Raw genomic sequence first — 27874 nt, forward strand, 5'->3', positions numbered from 1 at the left:
GTTGCTTTGGAATGTGACAGAGATTCGAATGACTTCTTTTTGGACCAAGTAGTGAGTTAAAAAATGTCCTTTCTCTTTCTTCAATGCAACGTGACATCAGAGGTAGGCCAGGCCACTCCTTCCCAAAAACAGAGGGGTAAAAAGAAGGGGGGGGGGGGGGGGGGGACCTGGAACTCTCACACCCCTCCTCCTCTTCCTCCCAATCCCTCCCTCCTTAAGTCACCCCCGTCCTTTGTGGAAAAAACGGAGGCATCCGTCGTCAAGAGTTCAGTCTGTGCGAGAGGCCGGCTTTTGAACCTTGGCCCGCCGGCACACTTTTTGGGGAAGTAGGCCTCCGTGGCTAGAATAATAGCACATCGATTTTGTCAGCGACGGGGCAAAAGAGGAGAAGACGACGACAGAGATGAATCCAAGACGCCGCTGTTCAGTGAAATCACAACACCGCGCGCACGCCAAACCCTAACTGCGGGACGCGCAACTTCATTGGTCAGAAAAAGGTATGTTTCTCCTTGATTAGCTTGTGTGCAGGACACGAGAAGAATGTGAGCGTGTGGGGGTAGGTTGCAGATAGTTTGTGCCTGGAAGCTCCAGACAGAACTATTTATCAGGCCTTATCTTCTCGACAACGGTGTCAAGTGCAGGAACACACATGAGTTCACCATGACATGCGTGTCAATGCAGACCGGGATTCACTGGAGAATCATTTAGTGCCATTTTAAGATGTGGCAGACTAGCAGAAACGGAGAGAAAAAAGCACGAGAGGAAGGAAGCAACATTCCTGCCAAAACACTTGAGGAAGTTTAACCCGATCAGATGGGGGAGATTGGGAGATCTTCTTGTTTATTTTCTTAAAGGCACAGAAGCACCTGAGGCAGACGGGTTGGACTCCACGTGGAGCAAAATATAGTAAACCCTCACAGTTCTCTAGGGTTAGGGATCAAGCCCCCAGGCCGATAGTGACTTGTTTTTGTTTAACGGTGGAAAACGTTTCATGAAAAAGCACATCTGTGATTGTTGTCAACTACCAGGACCGGGAAGGGACAGACTTTTACAATATGCCATAGTTGAAGTAAAAAACGGTACGAGCCAAAGACTTTGCGTTCCGAGATTTGAGAGTAAATCATAATATTTATCCAAAGCTCCAATAAGTCTGGAAAATGAGAGGGGAAGAAAAAACGCTGATATAAAAAGAGAGAGCAGATGCTTGATGAACATCCAGGACATTCCAGCTTTCACCTGAGACGGCCGGTCACTGCAAGTTTTGCCATGCTAACCACAAATCTGTTGAGTGTTTAAGACACTCGGCAAGCCACTGACCGGCTAAGGCAGATTTCAACGATTGATGCTAAGCTTTAGCAATTGTGGAGGTAAAAACACAGTGCTTCCTGTTGATTGGCTGACAGAATTGTCCACCTTCTTCCGTGTTGTTATTGAATGAAAAGGTAATAAAAAAAATCATCATTTACATTTTTTTTTTCTTCTCTGAGCCAAGATTTGAACCATAAACCTCAATCAAACCTTGTGTGCCTGAACGCCTGGACTCAGCTGACAGGACAGGTCGTCAAAAGATTAGAAGGAGGAATCTTAAAGTCTGTGAGGGATCTTCACGGAAACATACTGTAACTCAAAGCTAGCATTATGGGATGAATATATGGTGAAAAGAAACAATAGCAAAGGTGAATCCCTACAATTAAAGGCTCTAGTTCCTCCCGGTTCTCCACTCACCCCTGGATCTCCGAGCAGCTCCAACCTCACCTTGTCAGCGTTACTAACTGTATTACGTCAAGGGGGGAACCCACCACAAGGGGCTCCCACAGAGGGAATTTCCACCGTTGAACAAGTTTTGGTACAATGCCTGCGTGTGTTTCAGGAAAGCACACAGGAGGTTGTGTGTGTTCTGCGGTGATGGAGGGAGCTCTTTGGGGACCGGAGGGTCCTTATCTTGAATGTGACGGATCATGAGCGAGAGGGCAACTGAACCTTCACCTTTTATCCGATAAGATGTACTAAGTAGAAGTACAGAGTCGGGTAAACGCACTAATTCAATGCTGAAATGGATTGAAGTCAAACGTTCACAAATACATTTTTCACTAGCAGTTACGTATAATACTCGTCATTATAACTTTTTACTATTCACAAAATAATTTCCAGATATATCACATTTATGAGAGCACCATCAATCCTAATTTTTGCACAGCACAGATTGACGCTAATATTAAGAGTAAACTAGTCATTTTTAGCAGTAAAAAAAAAGATATTACAACCATCATTTTTCATGCATCACTACAATTAACACTTTTAAAAACATTTTGCGATTGGCTGTACACTGAAAATGACATCACATGTGCTTCGAGATTAGCCCAATCACGGCAAATTGGGCCTATTTGCAAATTGGGCCATAACTGTTTGTTACCTGAGCCCTGGGCACATGTCATTTTAAGTCGACAGCTGATGGCGAAATGTTTTTAAAGTTATTAATACATGCACACAAAATAATGATTATCAAATTGAAAATGGCTGAATAAGTATCCCGTGAATGGAACATTTTCAACTACTAAAAAATTCGAGAGATAGCATATCTAATATTGGTAAAATAAATATTAGCTGGTATGGCTATCGTCAGTTCATTTTGTACTGTCATAAATGTATCAAAGATGGTGGCCAAGCCTACCGCTTTAATTAATTCACTCTTATCCACAAAAATCAAACGTAGGCAACTGGATGACAGGAATTCCCTATAAAGAGCGATTAATTGAAGCAGCAGATGGGTGTTGGGGGCAAGAAAGGGGTAAACTCGAAAAAAGGTGGGGCTGCACCCTAATCCGGCGTAAAGACCTCTGACCTGACCATCAAGCAACATGTTTAGGGTTTCACTATTTGAAGACGGAAAGCAGATGGGGGGGTGGCCCTTATTTAAGGGGAGGCAACCAAGGTGAGATAGAGCTCAGTAGCTAACAAGCGAGACGTCTCTTCCGAAGTGAGCCACTTAATCTGGGAAAACATCTTCATCCACCCCCCCAACCCCCCATTTTCCACCTTTCAAACCCGAGGGAGGGCTCCGACGCAACTGCTGGATCGAGGCCCATTTTGTGAAGAAAACCCTTCGTCTCGCCTTTTTTTTTTTTAATACGTCCCACATGTGGCATTTAACAGCAAGACGTAAAACACCGCCACTCATAAGGCAACACAAAAGCATTTTCCAGCCCACGCTGGTGATGCCGGCTAATTTCTAGGAAGGTATTTTTCATTTAAGTGAGCCGCGTTTTTGGGTCTGAAAAGGTCAGCCGGCTTGCTGTGCTCGCCTCACATTCTGGCTTTTGTCTGATTACGGACAGTGTTTGGAAGTTATCGCTACAACATCTGCGTGAGCAAATCGAGCCAGTTTGTGTGTAGCGCAAACAGTGGCTGGTGACATGATGTCGTAATAAAGGACTTGGACGACAAACACAGAGTCCTCGATTGGGGGGTGACTTTTGTGTCTGAAATTGCTCATTTGTTATGGATTTCAGGGAGCTTTCAAGAGCCAAAAATCCAGATGGGGATTTAGTTGTATTTTTTTTTTTGTGCTAGGAAGTACAGTATATAGGCTATAAAAAATATACATTTTTCCCAGGTTACAGCATTGGTAAATCACTGCAGACAGTGAAGATTGGTGCATGGAACAATCCACAAATGCTGATGGGTGGAAAATGCATCAGGACTTGAAAAATGAACTCTTGTGTCCATAAAACATATAATGAATGAGTTTGAATCAACTACGCAACCTCTATCACAGACATCACACTCAAGGCCTGGGGGCTAAATCCGGCCTGCCATATTTTTTATTTTTAGTGGGTCACTAGAGAAATTAAAGTGCATCTATTTCACTTTTCTTGAATGGATGAATGGTATTGCCTTAAGTTTGGCGGAAAATGCTTTTTTTTTTCTTTACTTTTCACAGGCGTTTCTTCTTCTTTATACAATATATAATTTAAGCAATAGTTTAAGATTTCTGCATGTTGTGTAGGCAGACCATGGTGCTAGTTTGGTTATTATTTCCTGGATTTGCAAAGTTCAGAAACAAATCAAATTAGCCGCAGACACCAGTCGCAGAAACCAATACTGAAATTGGGTGCACGTCAATTAAACCAGTGGAAATGAAAACGGTTTAAGGAACTATGCTATTCTGATTTCAGTCATTTTGAGTGTGAATTTCAGGCCACTGACTTGCCTACTAGGGAATTTGCCAAATTCGGATGCAGGTATCATCTTAAAAATATGTGCATCAAATCGCCACAAAATTGGAAATGGTTAGATTGAATTAAGACTGTCTACTGGACAGCACAATATTTCTGGTAATCGTTATACATAGACTGTACTTGTAATATCTCAATTAACTTGATTTTACAGTGTAAACCGGAATTTGCCCTAACCATAATGCATTAACGTGTACATAATGTAAATCAAGGAGAAGAAAGAGCTTTTCTATCCCCAACATACATAAATGATTCTTTCCAACACTCTAAGTCAAAAACCATTATCCCTCTGCTAAAGCGCATCCAGCAACACATGGAAGAGTTTAAATTTTGTGCTATGTGTGTATCGTGAGCATTAAAACAACTTAAATCATCAGGTATTGCAGTAAGCTGTTACGTAATGCTTTCATTATTAAACAACATATGCGGAGCTCCTGTTTATGCTGTCTGAGACAAAGAGTTGCTTTCATTGTGAATAAATGGGGTGAAAAAACTTTAAATGACTCCATAAATCTCTGCGACTAAGAGGGCTCTCTGTATAGCACACACCTCTGCCAAAACCAATATAACACCATTTTTCACTCTGTCAAATTGATTAAATAAGTTTCCCCTCGCTACTTCCACAAACTGGTCATTTTTTATGTATTTATTTATGAAAAGGGTCTTGAATAAAAGGCCTGAAGCCACAGACGTAAAGTACATTTTAAAAGTTGCTTGTGTGTAAAATATATTATAATTCAGCTTTTTGAGCATTCACATTATCAAGTGTCCAGTAAGTTGTAGTAATACATTATTTTTCTTCAAAAGATGTAAAAATGTTCATATTTGTGAAAGATAAACACTTGAAAGTTGTAAATTTAAACGTGGACTTAAGTGACTCTCAAACATTTAAATGGTAGTTTCCCAGAAAAAAACATTAAATTGTCTTTTGTGACCCCAAACATAATAAAATAGATTTACACATCAATTTTTTTTTTAACCTGATCGACAAATGACCCCGCCATCACAGTATTTCTGATTTAAACACTAAAGAGCAATTTTTTTTTCTAAAAAAGCCCACCCATGTTGGACTTAAAATCCCCAAAGGACAAAAGAGCGTGTGATCCTAAGTTAAAAAAACAAAAAAAACAGGAAGGTGACAGACAAAATACAGTCGCTCCTTTCAAGGCAGAGCCAAAAACAGCAATGTAGCTGAATTAAACCGCAGTGCAGAACTTGCGAGTTAGGAAGAGAGGCCTGTTAATAACTGTCAGAACGGTGAGGACCCGGCTGTGCACTTCGAAAGACTTACGATGCTGGCCCTGTTGCCAAAATATACTGTAAGGCGGGCGGGGTTTGAGGCCTGCGGTGGCTCCTTTGTTGCCCGCTGAGTTTTGCTGCTTTCACAGCTATGTTATTGAACATGCGCATTTGTCAAGAGTGACGAACAAGATGAGGGATGGAAATAATCCTACTGCTATTCGGGGAGCGAGAATCGCTATCACGTTTCCCTTCGTGTGCCAAATCGCTTTCAGCCTAAGTGATTGGGCTAAAACCACAAAAAGGAAGAGTGGGAAGAGAGCAGAGAGTGTGATTGCATGAGAAGAAACGGCATGCAAGATGAGTGCAAAATCAAAGTGTGAAAATTGGCTTTTTTTTCCCTTAAATTAATCCAGACTCTCTCAGCAGAACAACAAACGCGCATATTAACATGTTGTCTTATGGCCTGTGACTGTTTTTCAACACTAACAATTGCTATTTTTTTTTTACTGTGTTAGCATAATATTTATACACATAGCACATTGCACAATTTTAGCAATGCACAAATCCCCTCTCTAAAGAGTCAAAACAATAAAGGAGTTCATCCAACGAAAGAACTGGAAGTCCATTCCCCGACTTGAACCCTACAGATTGCAGGGGTCTTCAATCCTGGTCCTCAAGGGTGGGTCTCCTGGCTGTTGTGTATGCCTCCCTGCAACACACCTGATTCAAATGATCAAACTGTCAGAAAGGTCCCTGGCAGCTGGATAACAATATCCATCATTTGAATCAGATGTCTTATAGCATGGAGACATACAAAACATACAAGACCCTCAAGGACCAGGATTGGAGACCCCTGCAATAGAGCCTGCATTTTATCTGCTGAAGAAGAGACTTAACTCCCCCAAATCCATACAAATGCAAGAATTGATGATCCATGTTCTAACATTGTCACTCAGTTGTGTGCGTGGCTTCTACGTGCCTGTATGCACTCCCTATACTGTAATGTCTGTGTATGTGTGAAACGTAAATTGATGCCATTCAAAACAGTCTGGTTAAAAAGTCATGTTTACGACAGTCCTGACATTAGTTTTTTTTTTCTTTTTTTAGATAATGCTGAAATTGAAATGACATCAAAGTGTTTCGAGATCATTGTCTGTTTTCTGCTCTAGTAATGGCTTACTCTATTAACAAACAATTATAATTTTAAGGGCTTTCAATACTCGTTTTTTTGTTGCAGGGCCCAGTCACTATGCTGTGCACATCGTGTCGGTTTACTCTGTTGCTCCTGCCTAAGTCATTACCGGCCGTCGTCTGTACGTAGACCGCCAACTAGCCTCTGGAAAGACTAGTAATTCATCTGGATATTCACACACACGCAACCCATCGCCGTAATCCGGTCCCGTCTTAACATAGCTCGGAGGGTAGGGGGGGAGTTGTCGAAATCCCTCAAGAACCACAATGGCGTCATAAGGGGAGACACGAAGGGGACCGGGTTTCATGGTCTTTGTGATGAGTCAGGACTGACTGTCAGGAGCGATGCAGTCGGATTAGAAGGCAAAACCAAGGCCAGGGAGCTAAGTGGGGTGGCGTCATAGTAACTGTGCCAGTCGGTTGATGGAAAACAGAAATAGAATTAGCAGTAGATGAGTATATAGACTAATTGGTGCCTTTGTTGAAAGATATATGCTTTTCCTGACTGATTTTTAAACTGGATTTACACTGCAGGGTTCCAGTGATGCAATTACTATTTTTTTTGCTCTCAAGTGACATCATTGGGATATACCGTATGTCATCATCTTACGGAATTAGGAACACATGTAATTATAGTGGTCCGCCAACCGCACAGTCTAAATAACGGTGCGCGATTGTCGATACTCTCCACTTTTCTCAAGCATGAGACCAGGACAGCATTCTCACACACAATCTGCTCATTCAGCTCAGGGCTCTTTTACACCTCATCTGTGCACATTTGCTGCTTAATTAAAGGTCTCTCACAGGATTTGAGCTGGAGTCATGTTAGGCCACAGCAGTTTCCTCAATTTGAACTGTTTAACTACAAAAACGTTGACACAACAATGTAACGTTGGATGGGCAGGATTGTATCGGAAATTAAATGTTTATGCACTGAAATCCCGGCTGTGTCTGTAAAAAAAAAAACTAGACATTAATTAGGCTGAGTGTGTTTGTGATGGGACAAGAGAATTTAACAAGCTGAAATGCTACTGGCATCGTCCATCATCTCATCAACCTTGAAAAAGCAATGTTCCACTCGCATTATTTAAAAAAGGTGGACATTATACACTCTCACCCATTTAAAAAGCATACACTTGAAATGCTTTCCAGAGACAACGATGTTGGCCCAGAAATGAAAGATTCCACCAACATTCATTCCATCAAAATGAATAATTTTGCATTCTCACATAACAGGGAATCTCCACCATTTAACCAGTCCCACAATAATGTATTCACTACAACAATGTACTGTATGTAATGAATGTAAAATATGTAATGAAACGCTCCTCTACTGTTATGCTCTGGCCACCTGTAATTTTCAGCATTATCTAAATAATCCATGACAGACATCTTTATTTGGTGGTGCGCTGTTAGATTTTCCTCATGTAAAGTATGTGCCTTGGCTAAAGACTGTCGATTACAAAGAAAGCAAAGTATGAGAATAAGTAGCAAAGATAAAGTTCAGTCGCCACACAATGGTTCTTAACCTACAGGCCCTCAGATAAACAGGGTGTCTACAAACGACCGAATCAACAGACAGAAAACAGAACTCCCTTTGGCAAGTAATCCAAATGTGTTAATTTGGGTCTTTCCACGCAAAGAAAACTCCGTCAAACAACCACTCACTAAAAAGTGTCAAACGCTAGAAAGGCTTGGTCGTTGTCTTATTATACCACGACAGTTTCCGTTTTGCCAGGGGCTAATTTGAGAGTTAATTATCTAAGGCTTTCCAAAACATTTTGGATCCAATTAGGCCTTACAAGCGAGGCATTTCTCCAAGGACAAACTCATAATCCTAACATGGATTAAACATAGGTCTACCCCTAAATGTACTCGGAATTAAAATCAAGCAAAAAACAAAAACAAAACTCTTGATTCTTTCAACGTTATGATTTTTATGAAAACATTTTTTTGTATGATTTAACCTCATTTGGGTCGTGAGTAAGCAGAATTCCATCTGACTTTTGTCTTTCATCCAAAACCAAAAATGAAGCGGCATTTGTTATGGCGCAATGATATCCGTGTTTTTCATTGAGCCAATGACAAAGTAGGGAGGAATAACTTTTCTATGATGTACAATTACAATCACCAGTCCCTATACTGGATTTAGTTGTACCATACACATTTTATTGTAATTTTCCTGACAAAGTCCGGTTGGAGAACCCCTAAACTTCAAATTTTTTTGTCTTCATGCAGGCGGGCCCGTGGGGCCTTGGAGGAGGGGAGCACTAGTCGCTGTCCATCAATCCCACCGAAACAGCAATGCAGGGGCTGATGTGGAGTCTGTGCGCCCTACTCTGCCTCTCCCTGTGGGAGGGAAGTTCCTGCAGGAACTCCAGGGAAACCCGGAGGACGAAAGAGACGTCTCTTCACAGAAGTAAAAGAGCTCCCGCAGACCCCGACGCCAAAAAGTGTTCCTACACCTTCCTCGTGCCAGAGCAGAAAATTACAGGTTGAAAGCATTTAGATTTTTGTTTGTTTCTTAAGAATGCCTGCGAAAACGATTTATTCAGAATTTTCATTCTGAGGGCGCTGGATTGAAAACTGGACTGTTCTGGTGGTCTGAGAAGATGTTTCAACTCTCAGTCAATTCCATCAATTGATGCACAAAGCCCATAAAGGACAGCTTTATGTCTGTAGCTGCTCTTGACGTCTCACTGCCTGCTTGTCATGTGTTACCAGGTCCAATCTGTGCCAGCTCCACAGGCCCTGAGCCAGACAAAGACAGAGTAACCCGCATGGACCTCGCAGACGTGCGGGAGGTGCTGAGCAAACAACGACGTGAGATTGACACGCTGCAGCTGGTGGTGGATGTGGACGGCAACCTGGTGAACGAGATGAAGCTGCTGAGGAAAGAGAGCAGGAACATGAACTCCAGGGTGACCCAGCTTTACATGCAGCTGCTGCATGAGATCATCAGGAAGCGGGACAACTCCCTGGAGCTGGCCCAGCTGGAGAACCGCGTCCTCAACGTGACCTCCGAGATGATACGGTTGAACTCCAAGTACAAGGAGCTGGAGGTCCGCTTCGCCACCATGGCGGGGGTGGTCAACAACCAGTCTCTTCTTATCTCGGCCCTGGAAGAGCATTGCCTGAGGCCCGTGGGGCGCAGCGACCTGCCTGCGGTGCCGCCGCTAGTGCAGGTGGTGCCGCAGACTATACCGGTCAACAACCGCTTCACCAACGAAATCCAGCGAGACCACAACAACAGGCCCTTTTCGCGAGGATCGCGCAATAACTCGCCCACTCCGAGCCCCTTTGGAATTGACCCTCCGCCGCCGCAGGGAACGCTCACTTCTGACGGTAGGTACCAAGTAGACGAGGCCGTCCATCAATTTATGATGGTTCTGAGAGCTAAGGCCAAAATAACAAATGATTTTATCCAGCTAGTAATAGCAGGGTATAGATTGGCCAAGTCAATGTCCAAACTTAAACCTCTATAGTGCATGCTAAGGAAGAAACTTGAGGAAAGTAAAAGTCCCCCAAAAGCAAATGAACACTTTTTGATCAATTTTCACTTGGTTCCAAGTGGCCTCCATATTATAGTATATGCTTGTCTCTTAGTTCCTGAGAACGGTTTCAAGACCGCCTTTTAAGTGTCTTGTTCTTGTCTGGAAGGATAAGGCATTTTATGTTGATGTCTACTACTACTACCGCTGCTGTGATCGGTGAGAAATTTCACAATTTGTAGAATCGAAACAAAAAGATTAGATTTGTTGAGTTGTACTTTTACTTCGCAGAATTTGTTGTTACAGAAAGCAATGATTTTTTTCTGATTTGTCTGATGTATGCATTCTTGGGTTGGGTTGGGTTGGTTCTCTCTCAGTCGACGTTGGCTAGTCAAGAATTTTAATGATTATGTGTAATGAATGGAAGAATTGATCGCAAACTCAAGCGGCTGTGTCAAAGTGGTGTGCGGAGGTTGGCGGATGAGCTGTTGACTCACTCAATTAGTCTGTGGTCTGAAGAAGAACGACATGTTGTCAGCTACGGGAAGTTGACCTATGTCCAAAGAGAAGCCCGCTGAAATAAGTCTGGCCAACAACGCATTTTTTAAAATGCAGAAAATTCAATACACTGATTGATTGACAACCAATGTAACCTATGATTGATCAAGTACCAATCAATCATTTGCTTTAGTAACATTTGACAGACGAGCCATCTAAAATATTCTTTTGCATGTAGACGAAAACATATTCGATGCATCCTTGGCATGTAAGCGAGACAGTGAAATCATCCAGTCCTTTATTGGCCGCTCTTCAGCAAGCATATGTACCCAATTACTCCAGATTGTCATCCAACAACGAAAAGGAACTAGATCTAGCACAACAAATCCTTACGAGAATTTGCACATCCGGTCTTCATGACCATAGTGGTGTATAATAAAACAAAGAGAGCGCCTAAAACCAAGTCATTCAACTTCAACATTGCAGGGGGTCTTCTGTTTAAGATGGCGTTTTGTTCCTCCGAATGGGGCATAACCTTAAATTTGTTGGATCGTACCGTACTGCATTTAATAGATAAGATAAAAGAGAAAAACAGTATGTATGGCACTGACTATGCACCATTTGTAACCTTGAAGCACTTTATTTCAATTGGTGATCAGTGAGTTGATTACTATGCACATTCCCGATGCAAACCGAAAACCTCTGGTTCAGCTACGTAGGGAAGGTTACAGAGGGAGCACGATTTACGACAGTCCCTTTTTTTCTGTCAATGTCACTCATACTTGGGGAAAATTGGGGAAATCCTCTAGCCTATAACTGACCTATAGGAACATAATTGCCTTACATTGAATTGACTTTATGAGGTGGGCCACCTCCGAATTTGAGATGTTCTCTGTGATTCTTTCTCTTGTGAAGGCCTTGGAGGCTCAGTTTTAAGGGCTATATAAATAAAGTTGACTTAACTACTAAACTGTAACTAGAGGATATATTTGACATTGATAAGTTTTAAATAATAATCTTATGATCCCCTCTTGTAATCCTTCATTAATTTAGATGGTTATGGTAAACTGAGGATCCTTTTGGCAATTGCACAGACAAGTTTCCTTAATTTATGCGCGTATGGTCGATCAAACGTCAACAATGACAGTACCGCTCAATTTCAAACAAGGTCCTTCTCAAAGAAGGGCTTTGCGACTAAAATAACACATTCACTTTGTTGCTGTTACAGTGTATGGTAGTTCAAACAAATCTTCTCTACGTACTGTAGCGACAGTCAGGATGAGAGTAAAAGGTAATACTTCAACCTCCCAACTTCAACAATGACCACTGATAGAATTGAGTCTGTGTACTGTACGTGCGTTCACCATTACTATAAATACACGTTAGCAAACCACAGTTTGGACTACTTAAGCCCCTTTTTGAAACCGCTGCGGCTTTGTGGGTTGATTTAGTTTGAAGTCCTAACATCTCAGGGCTTGTGTTTGCACAAAGTGATGTGACATTGACAGAACTGGAGAGGAATCGGGGAACGGAAGAAAAATAGGAGCGCATGTAAGGGATGTTAACGTTTATAAAACCGGGGGCCTGACGCCAGGTCCTGGGGTGATCCTACGCTCAGCTGAGAAAACCGTCTTCCATTGGCCTTTAGGCCCCAAAGGGCCCTCACGCAACACCGGCGTTCATGCGGGTTTATTAACACTCACACAAGGGTAAACTGAGGAAACGCGGTGGGATGATTCAGCTGCTTCGGCTTTAGGGCCATGCGCTTGTGAATATTCATTCACACAACAATGAAAAATGTGTTTGGATGGCTTTACGTGACAGGATGTTTGGAGGCTTGCGGCTGAAAGGAGATGTTATGCATCCCTTCCAGACACCGATTCGTTTGCCATGAATTTCTTTGCCATTTTTTGTTGGATAATTTAGCGAGTGGGATATCCAGGACAAAATGTATTCATTGTTCCCTATATTTTATTCATTTATGTGCCTCATAGTAATAATTATGAATATTTTTTTCCTTATATTTTTACTTTATCAGTTAATAGAATTTAATTCTAGATTATGTTGCATTTGATTTATTTTATGTTGGGTTGTGTTTATTTTTGGGTGAGTTTTTTAAATGCATTTTATAATAAGATTTTGCATTTTATTTAATTTTAGATTGTATTTCTTATGTTGTAGATTTGTGTTTGATTTTATTTACTTTTACATTTAGTAATTCAATACAATTTTTCGATTTTCAATTTACAATTTTTCATTTGATCATAGTTATATATATACTTTGTTAGTGTTATAACATTTTTATATTTACAGTGTTCCCATGCCATTTCTTGCTTCACTTTGTGCAACTTCAATGCTTCGCGTTTAAAAAAAATATGTCGACCATCATATAGTGATAATACCGTAGATGCCGTGTTTAAGAGTTAATGAGTTAATACTTTACAGTAACATCATCCGGATGTACTGCAATAACCCTGCCACGCTCAGTCTAACCACTCAAACAGCCTGGTAATATTTGCTCTTGTTGAGCCACAAAAAAATACGCTTTTGCTTGAAACGAAACCACCGTTCGTCATTTCGCTTAATTCACTTATTGCGAGGATTTTTCGGTCCCCAGGATTTTTCATTTTGTTTGTTCAGGTTGAAACATTTGACTGGAAATTTGACATCAATTATATTTTCCAATCTGTTCAACTTCAGGTCCGTTCAAGGACTGCTTCGAGGTGCGTAAAGCCGGTCACGCCACCAGCGGGATTTACCTGCTGAAAACTGATGGCAGCGAGCGGCTGATCCAAGTTTGGTGTGAACACGGCCTCGACAACGGCGGCTGGACCGTGTTGCAGAGGAGGCGGGATGGCTCAGTTAATTTCTTTCGCAACTGGGAGAATTACAAGGTATGTTTCAGTCATGGAAATATTGAAATAGGTCTTAATTCGTAACCTACCTCAAGCCCTATATAAATCAGCTGGAGATGACGCCAGCTCACAAGCGACATTAATGAGAACAAGCGCTTCAGAAAATGGCTGGAGGGTTCGTTTCAGGGACACTAAATGAACGCGTGTTCCGTGACTGTAAACAGTTTAGCCGCATATTTTCAAACACAGTGCAGTTGCTGCCAGGGACCGTAACGCAAATATACAGAATTAGCAAAGTGCCGGTAGACGGAGATGGAAATGCATCATGTGTTTATCCTTCCTCATGCGTCAGCCTTTTGCTTCACGACTTCATCGAGATACTCAACCCCTTCCAGAAAATGTCTGCTCAGGGAATTTTCAGCGGCGTCATAAAGAAAAGTACATTTTGAAATCAATAGCGCGGTTTGGCAGTGCAGCAAGAAAGGGATCTTCGCAGCTGTGAATTTGCTTAAGTTGAGCCATAGCTAAAACCTGACAGATGAACTACAGCTTTAATACATTACCATCTCAACAAGTAAGACACACATTTTCGTTTTACTTGATTGCAATCACGTTTGGGAACGTTTCAAGAAGGTCGCAAAAGTTGCACTCTGTTCGACTGCTTGTGTGTTTTGGGAATTGATTGGCCCAAGTCAAAGTGTCAACTGGTTTACACCTAAAACCAAACTACAGTGAAGTCACATGAATAACATAATAATCACGAAAACCCACAGATCCCTGGCTAATCATTCTTCCCCTCTTGACTGGTAGAACAAGGAAATGCAGTAGTGACAAGATAAGATTTGCTTTTTGTCACCCCTCCCACTAAAAAGTAATTGCTTGCATTTTGGAAACTAGATGCTAGAAAGATAGAAAACTAGCTCAGTTGCTTTTAAAAGCAAGTCCCTGAGCAATAAACCTGACTTAATAAACAACGAATCATCCAGCTCAAAAACAAATGAGAATCCCTTCCACCTTGCAGAGAGGCTTTGGCAACATTGATGGTGAGCACTGGCTAGGGCTGGAGAACATCTACAACCTGGGCAAGCAGGGCGACTACAAACTGATGGTGGAGCTGGAGGACTGGAACGGTAAAAAGGTGTACGCCGAGTACGGCAGTTTCCGCCTGGAGTCGGAGAGCGAGGGCTACCGCCTGAGACTGGGCACCTACCAGGGCAACGCCGGCGATTCCTTCACCAGCCACAACGGCAAACAGTTCACAACGCTGGACCGAGACAAAGATGCCTTCTCAGGTGAGCGACTCGGTGCAATTTTCTGCTTTTTAACTTATATTGTGCTTGTACTATGAAAAAAAGAATCTGGATATTGTGGGCTTTTATTCCAAACATCTTTGCTGTTGCTATTAGCTCATACGAGTTAAAATCACATTGTTCTGTTAATCAGTTCACAGCAATAGTCCATTATGTATTTTACCCACTGGAAGTTGGTGGTTTAAGGCTGGCCAAAGACAAGTCATTTGCAAGAAATCATTCTTGGAACACACAACAACAAACAATTCTCTTCCTGTAATAATGTTTTTTTCCCCCCTACCACCAGATCAACTGCATCATCATTATTAATGGCTCATGATTCACATTCCCACCATTTCATTCTACATTTCAACAGAGTTCTTATTTTATGACATCCTCATGGGAGCGGCTGAAAAAAAAAAAAGCCACAAAGCAATTCTGACAAAGACAAAAAATAAAATAAAAAAATACAAGTATAAAGAAAATCGCTTATGAAATATTTATGCTTGTGAACATCCCACCACTGATGATCGTATTGTTATTGATCTATTGGCTTTGTTTGCTCTTGATGACTAACTTTGCGTTCTTCCTCAAGGCAACTGCGCCCACTTTCACAAAGGCGGATGGTGGTACAACGCGTGTGGCCAAACCAATCTGAATGGCGTGTGGTACAGCGGCGGAGTTTACCGCAGCAAGTTTCAAGATGGGATCTTCTGGGCGGAATATGGAGGGGGGTTCTACTCGCTCAAGTCCGTCCGCCTGATGATCCGACCCATAGACTAGAACCTCATCTGCTAAATCTCATGCCTCATTTTACTTTCCAAATTTGTATCCGTGAAGACGCACTGCGCAGGTACGAGGAGAGGACGAGGACTAAACGACGGCGTATGTTCTTGCAAGAACGTTTGGACTCTAAGCAGCTCAAATGCCGAAATGAATAGAAATTGTGGTGAACGTACAGTTAAAAAAAAAAAAAAAAAAAAAGAGTCCTGGAGTAAATACTTAAGAAGAGATTTCTCAAGAGCAGCTTTACAATCAACAAGAAAGCAATTATGCTCATATGCGGAGCTAAAGAATAAACTTAGATATTATTTTTGAAGTGTCACATTTTATACCAATTTTCTGGCACTGAAAGGCGCATATGTGTAAATACCTTAAGCCTTTACTGTTTAATTTAAGAAGTATGCTTCTACTCAGGCCAAAATGTTCACAATGCCACTTTTGCGCACTTAAGCGCAGTCTTCTCAATTGATATTTTGCCAAGTAATGTCATGTGATAGCCAATTTTAAAGCTGGCTGCGATGAATAAAACTGCAACAGTACATAGATGCCAGCAAATTCTCATTGTAATTAAAGCAAACATTTATCCTCTCTCCATTTTCATTCCTTTTAAGTTTGTAGCAAATGAAAATATTCCTGCACACATTAAAAACCACTGCGTCCGTCCCTGTTTCGGAAAAGCCAAAAATGAGATGCCAGAGTGAAAAGGGGGTATACATGTATGAAGGAAAGCAAAATGGTGACACTTGCCAGTTGTCGTTCAATCTGCCCGAATTAAAAGTATTTTGTAAAAACCGGTGTGTGACATTTACTGCTGCAGTTGTTTGCTACAGGTACGAGCGAGCGTAGCATTTTTGCAGGATGATTGACCAACACCATTCACTGTATAGATGAGCAAATGTTTTCAACATAACAGGGTGAGAGAAGTGCGTGCTAAAAAAAAAGGTCCTTTGCTAAGAGGTGACAAATACGGACCGCGAGAATCAAGCCAAGCTCACTCTTGTAAATTCTAGTTAACGTGGGATACCCCAAAGAGCACTGCAATAACGGCGACTTCAGACAGGGTGTCTAACTAACAAATTAAAGAAGGTGTGTTTTATCACAACGGAAGCACACGTCTCTGTGGTCTCTTTGTGTACCCGTGATTGGACTTGAGTGAACAGCATCGAGTTAATCAGAGAGTTGAACAGAGTGGCACTGTGAAAAGCACAAACAAGGTGGCTGGCTGTGTCTACCGGGCCTAATAGCAGCCCTTGCGTACTGAATTTCGGTAGCTATGATATTGAACTAGAAAATATGCCAAACAAAAACAAGAGCAGCCTTTAAACACACACAAGGATTTTCCTCAATGGAAAACATTCATGTCATCATCTTGGCGTTAAAGCAAGGAAAGGGTGTAAATATTACAAGGAAGACAAGTTCAATTTCTCACTGATTTATGCATTTGTTCTCACTGAAAGGAAAATTGGTGTTTTGAATTGTCATCCAGCCAAATGAATATTCAGCAGAAGAAAGGAAAGGCAGAAGATTCAATTGTGTGTTAGCAACACTTCACTACTGCTTTTGTGTTGGCTTTTTTTTTTTTTTTTTTTAAACGTTCCATTCAAAGCAGGAAATTCCTTGTACGTGCATACTCCAAACTTTCAATGAGATGATGTGGCTTCCAAAATGTCTGAGGACATTTTGGAGGCGCGGACATTCTTGCCTTCAGACCTCTTTTTGAGGGTGAAGACTTTTAGAATTTAGGTTTGAATTGGGTTTGGGTAAGTGTTATGCAATAATTTCTGATGGTTGAGGTTAGGGGCTATGAAATGCACGATGTCCTCAAAAGTATAGCCGTACAAACGTGTGTGTGTGTGTGTGTGCATTACCTAAGTATGGTATACACGACACCATGCTCTGGCTGCTTATGTAGTCCCGCAGACGCTTGTAATTGTCCTCTTTGGACATCAGGAAGTCAAGCCGGTCAAACGTGGCTTTGTCCTTACGACTCAGTAACTGGAATGATTGAAATGATGAGAAAAAAATGCATCACTCATTAACACAAGTCACTCGTTCAGAAACTAAAAACATATACCTAAAAATAATACACCGTAATGTCCTTATATGGTTGAATCCATAAAACTTTAAAATCAGTCTACAATGAAGCCTATTTTAGCTATGAGCCTCAAGTAAATAATGTAAATAGACTTGCCAGAGGGTTAAAACCGACTTTTTTTAAAATATGCGATTATTCTCCTGCACTGCACTATCCATCTTGTTTTGTCACATGTGTTAGGTTGCAATAGCCTTTTGTTTGTGTCCTTTAATCAGTCCCTAAATTGTCAAATAAATAAACGGGTCTTGGCTTTAAACTGGGGATAAACACACTTACCGCCCATGTTTTGGTGAGCCTGAAGATGGGAGCACTCTGCAGGCCCGAAACAACCGCCATGACGGCGTGGAGGTTGTTCATTTCGCACAATTTCTACAATAATGACACGAGGCATTAGTCATGTGTTTTCAATGTAAACAATCGCCAGGACTTAAGCTTGTGTTATGCAGTGGCGGGGGAGTGTGTACCTTGGCGGTGCGGATGTATAGACTCAGCACCTCGGCTCTGATCTTCAGCGTTTGCGCGTGGAGGATTTCCCGAACCACCCAGAAACTGGTCTGGATTCAACACACACACACACACACACACAAGAAGAGCTGTTAAAAAGTAATGCAAGATCTGAGCAAAAGTAGGCACCATATAAAAGTGGCATTCTTCAAAGTCCTTGTTTTGCCGCGTAACTTCGAAGTAAAAATATATTTCAAATATTTTTCTATTTTTTATGAGGATGTTGATGCAAGTTAATGTAATGATGGGGAAAAATTCTTGCTGGGCAAAGAAAAAACCCCAACAAGTTTCATCATTTATGACATGCTCATGCGGACTGGGTGAAGTTACAAAGCCACTTTTAAGTGAAGTGAGGTTCATCTGAAACATTTTCATGCACTTTGAACTCAGAGGCGGCTTCTGTGGTTTCAAGGCTCTTAGCTTTGTTGTCATGGTAACAAGTCGGCTTCACCATCGGCCCAACATTATAAGGCCAGTTCACTCGCATGAGACGGAAACGACGCCTGCAGATGGAATATTTTGAAGCCTTGTCACAGAGGCGTTATTAAGAAACCTGAAAACACTTTTGAGTAACAAAAATAAAGGCAAAAGAAACATCCAGATGGTTGACATGGTTTATAAACATAAATCATAGAAAGGATGAGTCTGCGGATGGTTCCGCTTACAAACAAGCCATTGATTCAATCAGGCTGGAACGGAAAGAAGACTGAGGAAGACAAGGTAATTCGTTGGGCAGCGGCTCAACAAGCCAATCGTGTTCCCGATAACACTTGGGAGCATCTGGATATATTGGATTTATGTCCAAATACCATCCTCATTTAAATTCTGAACTGTTGCTGCTTTTCCTTCCACGGTGTAACTACACGGATTCACTCAGCATAGCAGCACAGGTGTGTTGAGTCCCCGTGCGCTGTGTGGGACGTGCGCACATTCTGACCCCACAGCTGGTTTTTGCCTTCTCTTTCCTGGAAAGAGCCACTTGCATTGTTTTTCTTTCGAGGCAGAGGCGAGGAAGCTGCTGGGCGATACGTTTATCCAGCTACTCCTGTCGCATTCTTTTTCCACTACCGCTATTTCTTTCCGCGCAGGTATTGCAGTAGCAAAAACTCTCTTTTCACCTTTGACAGTAAGAAATATGAAGCAGCACTGCGGATCTTTTTGGTTCATCGGGCTCACGGTTCTGAGGTTTGGGATTCAAAAATCATTTAAGAGTTCATAAAAGTTAGGTTAATTAAAGACTAGTCTAAATTGACACGAAAGGTAACACTAATCTGAACTTCTAACATTGCAGCTCTGGTTAGATTTTTAGTTTGGACTAAACTTTTGGTTTAGCCGTTTGGGTTATCCATCACTTGATGACAGATTTTCATCCAGTTTAGTTATTAGGTTATGACGGGAAAAACTTAATACAAAAGTCCATTGTCACAAGGCAGCGCAAGTTGGAAGGGCTCGCTGACACGTTTTGGGAACTAGCGAAAGGTTTATCTGGTTGTAGAGGTGCGGCGATTAATTGGTAAATCAACAATCAATCATCAAATAATTGCTTATGAATAATGGGTTATGATAACTAATTACCTAAGAGAACTAAGATAGCCCAATGTTCATAATTTCAGACTCCCTGGAACTGGAAATTCTTTTGCTGATTTTCTGACATTATAGACCAAACTAGCTATAAAACTATAAAAAAAAATGTGCTTTCTGCAATGCCATTTACAAAATGTGTCAAATATCAAATTAATTGTGGCAGTCCCACTTGGTTGTGTATTTTTACACTTGGGCTGACAATTCAATGACCAAACATTGATATGCAAAGAGTCCTGATTTTACGATGGTACGGATATACATAAATATCCATCCATCCATTTTCTATCGCCGCTCATCCTCACAAGGGTCACAGGCTTGCTGGTGCCTATCCCAGCAACCACACTTAAGGACATTTTATTATTCAAAACTCCTGCCATGCATGTATTTAAAGTGTGGGAGGAAGCTGGAGCGCCTGGAGAGAGCCCACTCGGGCCTGGGGAGAACATGCAAACTCCACACAGAAAGGCAGTAGGCAGCTGGAATTGAACTCAGGTCCCTTAACTGAGATGCGGACGTGCTAACCACCGCACTACGAGCCGCCCTCATGCATGTATAATTCATGAAAAATTTAATGTATGCCACCTTAATTAAAATGTGCTTTAATACATCACTGTTGCGTTTATAAACTCTGCCCTTCCCTACTTCACACATACCAGATTAAAAAAAAAAAAAAGACAAAATGTGCCACAGCAATTGGTCATGAACGAAAAGTGCGAGTGATGAAGTGCCTATATAGATAGAGCACAATTTTATCGTTGCGATCTTTGCACATGTACAAAAAAGTGGATCAATTAGACATTGCCACGTTGACAACATGTGGAATCAGTCTACCATATTGAAATGAAATGCACATACAAATGGGTCGGGAACTGCCAAGTCCATCAAGGCCAGCGGATTTTGACACAGGATCAAGCCAGTTAATGGACCGAAGGTGACTGAGGATTAATATTTGTAATAACCTGGAACCAACGATGCAATTGAGAAAATGTGATTATATGGACTAAGGTGTGTATGACAGTCCGCTATCTCTGCAAGTCCATTAATCTGTGGAACGCTGGCATTTACATCTGGTATTACAGGATGTAAGTCATTACTGCATCAGCGTTTGTGACAAAACTCATAAAGTCAGATCACTGCGCATTCGTCAACACGGGCTGTAAATTATTATCTGTGCCTCTCGTTTAATTGGATGGCCGGGCTCCATTCCTGGCGCATAGCGGTGCCAACAAAGCTACGCGTGAAGGACGAGGGTTTTTGCTGCTCGGCGGGAGTCCGGCAGCCCAATCCAATTATCCGAGCGGCTAATTTTCCTTGGCTGAGATTTGAGCACCCGACATCTTGAATCGCCGTTTGGGATCTGCCGTGTAAAGACTGTTTCGGTTTCCCCGGCAACGCATTCTTGCGTGATGGTCTCATCTGTTTACACTTGGGAGGCGCCGAAAGAGGGTTGAAAGGGGGCCGGTGGATGGGATTAAAATGTGACCCTTTGTTCCATTGCCTACAAGACGCTTATCTAAAATGTTCACAATTGAGGTTATAGCGATCCATAAAAGGTTGAACCAAGGCAATTGAACCTTTCTCATGGTTGAACAGCACAGTTTTCGCTTGTGCTTTGAAAAGGTAGAAAATGACTTGGGGTATTATGCTATTAGGCTAGCATTGTATTGCATTAATTTTGCTATTTTTAAACTAAAAGTTGACTGAAATATTTGTTTTATTCCATATCTCAAACTGTTTTGAAATAGATTTCTTTCAAAAGTTAAAGGACACTAACGTTATTTAGCAATTGTTCCAGATTAGCAGTTTGATGATGACATTATTTTTCATGTATGTACAATTAACACCTTTAAAAACACGTTCCCTTTTGCAAACAATCAAAAATGACACAGAATGCTCAAGGCTCAGGTAACAACCAATCACAGCTCACCTGTTTTCTGGGTTTGGTCATGTGACAAGCTGAGCTGTGATTGACTGTTACCTATGTACATGTGATGTCATGTTTTAGTGCCAGTTTTGAAGCGGAAGTTGTTGTTTTTTTTTAACAGGTATTAAATGTACATGAAAAATAATTTAATTATTCATTTAGGTACAAACAAAATATTCACGGCTGAAACATGCCAAAGAAGTTTAGTATCCCTATGAACTGGGGAAAGAAACGGATTAATGATCAGGATGGTCTTGACCTAGCGAAGTTATTGTGCAGAGTTCAGATGCAAAAAAAAAAAAAAAAAAGTGATGATTTGCAATGTGAAATCTCCAAAAGGAGGACAAAGGTGGAAGGATGAGGTGTAATCCGCCAGTTTGCTGATAACTTTGAATTCCGGAGGGCTTTTAACTGTGATTGATGCGCATGCTCACCTGATTGAACCTGCGAGTGAAGGCCACGACGTTGGGAGCCGAACTGTGCTTCTCCTTCTTGTTCCAACCGCAGCTTGACAGCTCCTGAAAACACACACAATCAGGGGGGGGGGGGGGGGGGGGGGTTGACATCCGGGAGCTGAGCATAGTCAGCGTTTTTTTTTTTTTTTTTTTAAATATGTGTCTACAAGCAGGCCAGTGCGAGGGAGCAGGCAAATAAACGGCTGTAACATAAAAGTATATTGAGTAGAGCACAGACCTCCACTGAGGCCCAACAAACTCGACCATGTTTGACTGATTCAGGGTTCTAGGTCAACCGATCCTATTGTCATGGAAAAGCCCACTGGGCCTGTACATTAAAAGAGTGAGTTGATGTCATTTCATGGTGCGCTACAAGCAGGGTTAGAAAATGACCAGCTGTATGAGGACTGGACACAATAACCTCATGTGTCCATCTGTATGGCATATTCTAGTCTCAAAAACCGGACCAAACTGGAAGCTCAGTTTTTGTAACATATGGTGAAAGCAAAAAACTGATTCCAAGATGTTGGTACGGTCCAGACACGGATGTGGAGGCTCATTACAGACCTGTGTGGAGGGAGGACGTGGCTCACCAGAAATCAGGAGCCCGTCTCACTGAGGTCAACTGGTTATTTAATACAATGTGCTTCGCCCCTGTAGACCAAGTCAGTCATCATTCTTTCCAGACCGCCATCTATACCGTTACATGACTGTTCTTGCACAAAAGTGCTCTATGGTCTTGACAACCAACTGGGCAGAACAGGCATGTGGTTGAAACCCTCTGACCACAAGCACACAGAAAATGATGCTTATCTTTCAATCAGGGGCCAACTGGAATTACTAGGTGAGAAGATGATTAATCGACAAGTAACTCATAAAGAACTACTTGAATTTATTACATTGAGAGACCTTAAATAAATTGTCCAAATGCTCATTATTACAGCCTCTCAACTGTAAATATTTTGGAATTTCTGAAATAATTTGCAGAACTTTCTGTTGAATCAAAATAAAACATTTACATTTACTTTTAAAGGGTGTCCTAAATGTGATGGGCACACAGTGACATTATCTCCAAAACGTTTAATGATATACATAAAAGCACACGTCACATTCTAAAAGCATTTCAGATTTTATATGGGATGTTCAACGAGAGTACCGTTACACATCGAGACAAACTCAAGGATGCACAATGCCTTTTCTGGTTGAGTGAACATGATTACTGGATCTGAAAAAAAAAAAAAATGAATAAGTCCTTAAAAAGACCAAAATAAACTTATAAATTTAGCTTTAAAATAGTACCAGTTTCATCTTACTGCCATTCATAGCTGAATAGATCTAAGGACTTAAAATTTGCCCGAGACTTCAGGAACACCCTGTACTATGGGAAAATGATAACTTCTTGGCTTGTGTGGAACCAAAATCGGAACAGAATCATGATTCATTTATGTTTGTGCATTTTCTACAGTCAGTTTGATCTGATGTCCTGTTTTGAAAATAAGGCTGCAATAAAAAAAAAAAAGTTAGATTCATTGATCAGCCAACAACACAATCAACCGCTGAATCAGTCAAAAAACTTGGAAGGTTTTAATGCTTGAGAAGTGAACTGGTATAGAAGAGGTTGATTTGAAAGTGAATGAAGATGTATACGTGAGCAACCACGCTGCAGTATAAAGAGCCCCAATCTGTGGAACATGCCGAGACGCAGCCCACGCCAACACAGCTGGACACATAAAAGCCCAAATTTTGGTCATTAAAAGCAAAACGAGGCCTACCACGAACTGACGTCAACTTGTTTTAGAGACAAAATGATCAGCTAATGACTCCAGACACACTTGGGCCCAGTAGGACTTAAAAGCACGTCACGAGACGTATCGTATAAACGGTCGTTGCAGGATAAGATAACCAGCTGCAGCGCAACCACAGATGACCTCATGTGCGATACGGCGGCGGTTCCTTTTCCCATTGTCTACATCGGAAACGGAAACCTGCGGCGTCGGGTACCCTGCGAGACCTGAGCACGTGAAGCGTGCCGGGACAAGAGTGGAGGTACGATGGAAAAATTGATTGAACAAGCGCGTTTGCGGCAAGGGACCAGAGATAGGAGGAGGGATTCGCTCGAACGGGAAGGAAAACAGGGATTGTTGATTATGTGAACATCAGCTTGCGGCGGACCAAGCGGAACCTTTGACTGATGTGGGACCGCGCCAAGTTTACTTGTTCCCTCTTGTTTGGACAAAAAACAACAACAAGGGGAAGAGAGAGTTACGATAGGGATAAGGGCAGCCGTAAAATGCCCCGCTGCCTCTGAAGTGTAGACTGGCTGGGATCTGCTCTATGTCCCAGCCGACATTACTACCTTTTCCTGTGCACACCGTTGGAGGCGATGACTTTAGCAGGCGCTCTTTTGCTACAGGCCACTGGACTGATCGTTTGTCAAGAGCAGTAAAATTACACCGAGCGTGTTATCGCTTCAAGTCTGCAGTGCAACCTCCACCGCAGTCTAGATTAGTGATTCCCAACGAGTGTGCGGCGAAAGCTCAGACGCATGATACTACCGTTGCTTCCTTTACGCCGTCTGTAAAAGCTCGTTTTTCTTTTTTGTATTTAAGGGGTCACTGGTCTACCGAACGGCAATGACATGCAATTTGTTTTATTTTATTTATGTGAATGGACAGACGTGATTAAACTAGTGAGAATCACAAAAGCAAACCCAGAAAAGAGGTGAGCTGTGATTAGTTGTTACCTGGGCGCTAGGCAACGATGTCATTTTCAGTCGACAACAAGAGGCAAAATGACCACCCAATGAGATGATGCGAACAGATGGGTTTTGTGCCTTGATTTATATCCCACAAAGGCAATATGAATCAAAATGTTTAAGTCTAGTTGGAGTACATTGAACATATAAAGCTGCAACAACTAATCAATCAATAATCATTTTGATCATTGATTCGTTTCAAGGCCTAGTTTTTTTTTTTTTTTTTACCTAAAATAATCCTAATTATCGGAATTGCAATCCATCAAAAGATAAATATCTGATTTATATAGTCCTCCACATGAGCAGAATTATTATTTTTATGTTTAATCCAAATAAAACCTTTACAAACTTTTGTTTTTATTCTGAAAATACAATGTTTGCCTTTTCCGATGCAATATGGACCAACCCAGCAACTGCATCTTTAGTCACTATATTTTTGCATTTTCTTTATTGCGAATTTAAAATAATGTCCTATTACTAAACTGACCTTTTTATATACGATATATCAATAAATGAACAGATTAATCAAGTGTTAAATGAGTCGCAGCCTGAAATATATTCACGCAGAAAAATTGGGGGAAAAGTCAACTCAAAAAATATTTTGACAATGTTCTATGTGGCTCCACCAGTCTAAACACATCGTTCTGATAAATAATGCATTATTATAAATAATGTAGATAAATAATGCACCCTAACCCTAACATGGCTTGACTTCCCCTTTAAGAATAATTGAGTTTGAAATAACACAGGACTGTATTTGTGGATTCAACTATTATCGGCAAATATAAAAACAAAATTTGGCAGTGATGGGTGACACGAGTAGCTGGCATCTGTAAAATTAAGTTTTGCTGTATTTAAATCGTTGGCACACTTGCCATAACTGTATACTGTATTTGGAAATACATTATTTATGGGGATGTTCATACCTCTGCCTCCAAATTGTAAATGAATGGCCACCGCTGGCTAATTGAACCACACTACCAGGAACAAACTCTTGACACATTTTGTGATACATATTTTGTTTACAGTGAAACCTTGCTTATATACTATACGTCAAACCTTACACCGTAAATGAAAACAAGACTCATTTTGTGTCTCGCGTTTAGCACTGGAAGCCAGTAAGACGTCAGGAGGCCATGTTCTCGAAACACAAGCTTCCATCTACAAGCCTGACACGTCCATGAGATTTCTAAAGTGTGAACGTGTGAGAAAGGCACACGCAGCGCAATAAAAAGCAATCTGATAGCCGAGTTTCCAGAGGACTTTAAAAAAGGATGCTAGGCAGACGGGGGACTCACTACATAACTCACTAGGCTGATGTGATCATGAGTGACTTAGAGGCAAACGCTCCCTGTCACTTAATATTTCATCGACTCCCAGCTTGAGATGATTAACTTTCAAAAATGTGAAAGGGAAAGACTTTGTAAGGACATTCTACAGTCAAATCTCCTGGTATAGAAAAATGACGAATCTGTCCCAGAGCTTTTTAATTCAAGACAAGCCGGTCAACCGTTTCAAATCATTGCGGCACTGACTCGAAACGTGATTTATTATGAACATAGTAGAGGGAATGGACAGAGGGAGAATATCATGGAAAACTGACGGATTATGGCTTGTATACACTCCAATGAAGCAGCTATACAAATAGCTGGCCCTCTGGAGTGGCAAAACTGCAGAAATGGGTATCCTGGGAGGACGGAGAATGTGCTGAAGGTCAGGACAAGAGTGAAGGTATGATGGAAAAACTGATGGGTGGGCACATTTCAACCTAAAGGCGGGTGTTTCAAACATTTCCAAAAGCTCCCGCGGGAATGGAATTACGGCGGGTTCTGTGGTGTTTGCAAACGTGTGCAAACAGCTCAAATGAAATCAGGGCGACAAAAAATAAATAAATAATCACGGAATCTGTTGATCATTGGGAATTAACTGAGGAATCCGATCAGAATTTATTTCGACACAGGACATTACTTCCAATGTGCATTGAAAAGGCTACATTAAGATTCCATTACTGGCTTTGTCTGTAATGTCCGAAAAAAGGGGAAATAATGCCAAAACATGTTGATCATTTATTTACAAAGTAAAAGCAAATGTTTGGATATGTTTTATTTTGACTCAACACAAATGTAGTTCTGCTTCCATGGGAGACTACAGAAGAAACTTTACTGGTGGGACGTTAAAATGGATGGAATTTGGTCAATTTTGAACTGAACTAGGTCTCCAAATAGTTCATCAATAGTCAAAAGTGGTTGTCAATTATTTTGAAAATTATTGTGTTATTATTGTTATTGATGAATTTATTTGTTATTGAGGATTTTGAAGGCATTTGAAGCGCTCGTTCCATAAAAATTCCACATAGATGGAAGCCACTTTTTAAATTGCTAACGGGAGGCAGACATGCTAACCACAAGACCACCGTGATTCTCGGTTAACAAAATTGACTTGAGAGCTAAGGGGTCAAATGCAGGTTAGCTTGCATTACTGAATACATTTTAATCAACGCAAACACTTTGAATTAATCCCGAGGAAGACCGGCTGGGGCTGTTTTTGTGACGATTATGCAAGGGCTTCGTATAAAAATGTCTGATCTGATATCAAGTGAAGAGCAAATGCGGACGAGTGGGAGCACTGCAACGCGTGAAATTTAATTTACGACATCTAAACAGAGAGATCCTCTCATCACGTCTAGGAAGAGATTCTTTCCCGCGTTCCCGTTTTACAACCTTTATCCAAAAGAAAACATTGAACAATGATAAGATGCCTTATAAATCCGTTATAATAGCAAACTAGCCTGTGTAAATGGAACCAAGTAAGGGCAAACATTTTGAAGTTCAATCAACATTTTTGGGAAAAAAAAAAAATACAATTGTGCTCATAGGTTTACATACCCTAGGGTAAAGTAAGAACAAAAAATAAATTACACAAATAGAAAAAAAATAAAGATTATGCAAATTAAATACACTAAACCACTATGTA

The 27874-nt window shown here is 41.2% G+C and overlaps 2 protein-coding genes across 7 annotated transcripts in view; one reads left to right on the forward strand and one right to left on the reverse strand.

The window, feature by feature from the left end:
• The window catches only part of ralgps2 (Ral GEF with PH domain and SH3 binding motif 2), a 60004-nt gene that overhangs the window by 12012 nt on the left and 20118 nt on the right, over positions 1–27874 (reverse strand). For all 6 annotated transcript variants that reach the window (XM_088426027.1, XM_088426024.1, XM_088426025.1 and 3 more), the window contains 4 exons: positions 22126–22209; positions 18144–18233; positions 17956–18048; positions 17453–17579 (listed from right to left, as the gene is read on the reverse strand). In XM_088426027.1, coding sequence (XP_088282153.1) covers positions 17453–17579; positions 17956–18048; positions 18144–18233; positions 22126–22209 — 394 coding nt within the window. The remainder of the gene's footprint in view (positions 1–17452; positions 17580–17955; positions 18049–18143; positions 18234–22125; positions 22210–27874) is intronic.
• angptl1a (angiopoietin like 1a) lies at positions 223–16172 on the forward strand. The gene is made up of 6 exons (XM_088426479.1): positions 223–497; positions 8907–9162; positions 9393–10013; positions 13358–13551; positions 14534–14804; positions 15397–16172. Exons 2-6 carry the CDS (start codon positions 8973–8975, stop codon positions 15582–15584), a joined length of 1464 nt encoding a protein of 487 aa, XP_088282605.1. The 5' UTR covers positions 223–497; positions 8907–8972; the 3' UTR covers positions 15585–16172.

The sequence above is a fragment of the Hippichthys cyanospilos genome, chromosome 10 (genome assembly GCF_059441005.1).
Source record: "Hippichthys cyanospilos isolate Australia breed blue-spotted pipefish chromosome 10, RoL_Hcya_1.0, whole genome shotgun sequence".
NCBI classification, from domain to species: Eukaryota; Metazoa; Chordata; class Actinopteri; order Syngnathiformes; family Syngnathidae; genus Hippichthys; species Hippichthys cyanospilos.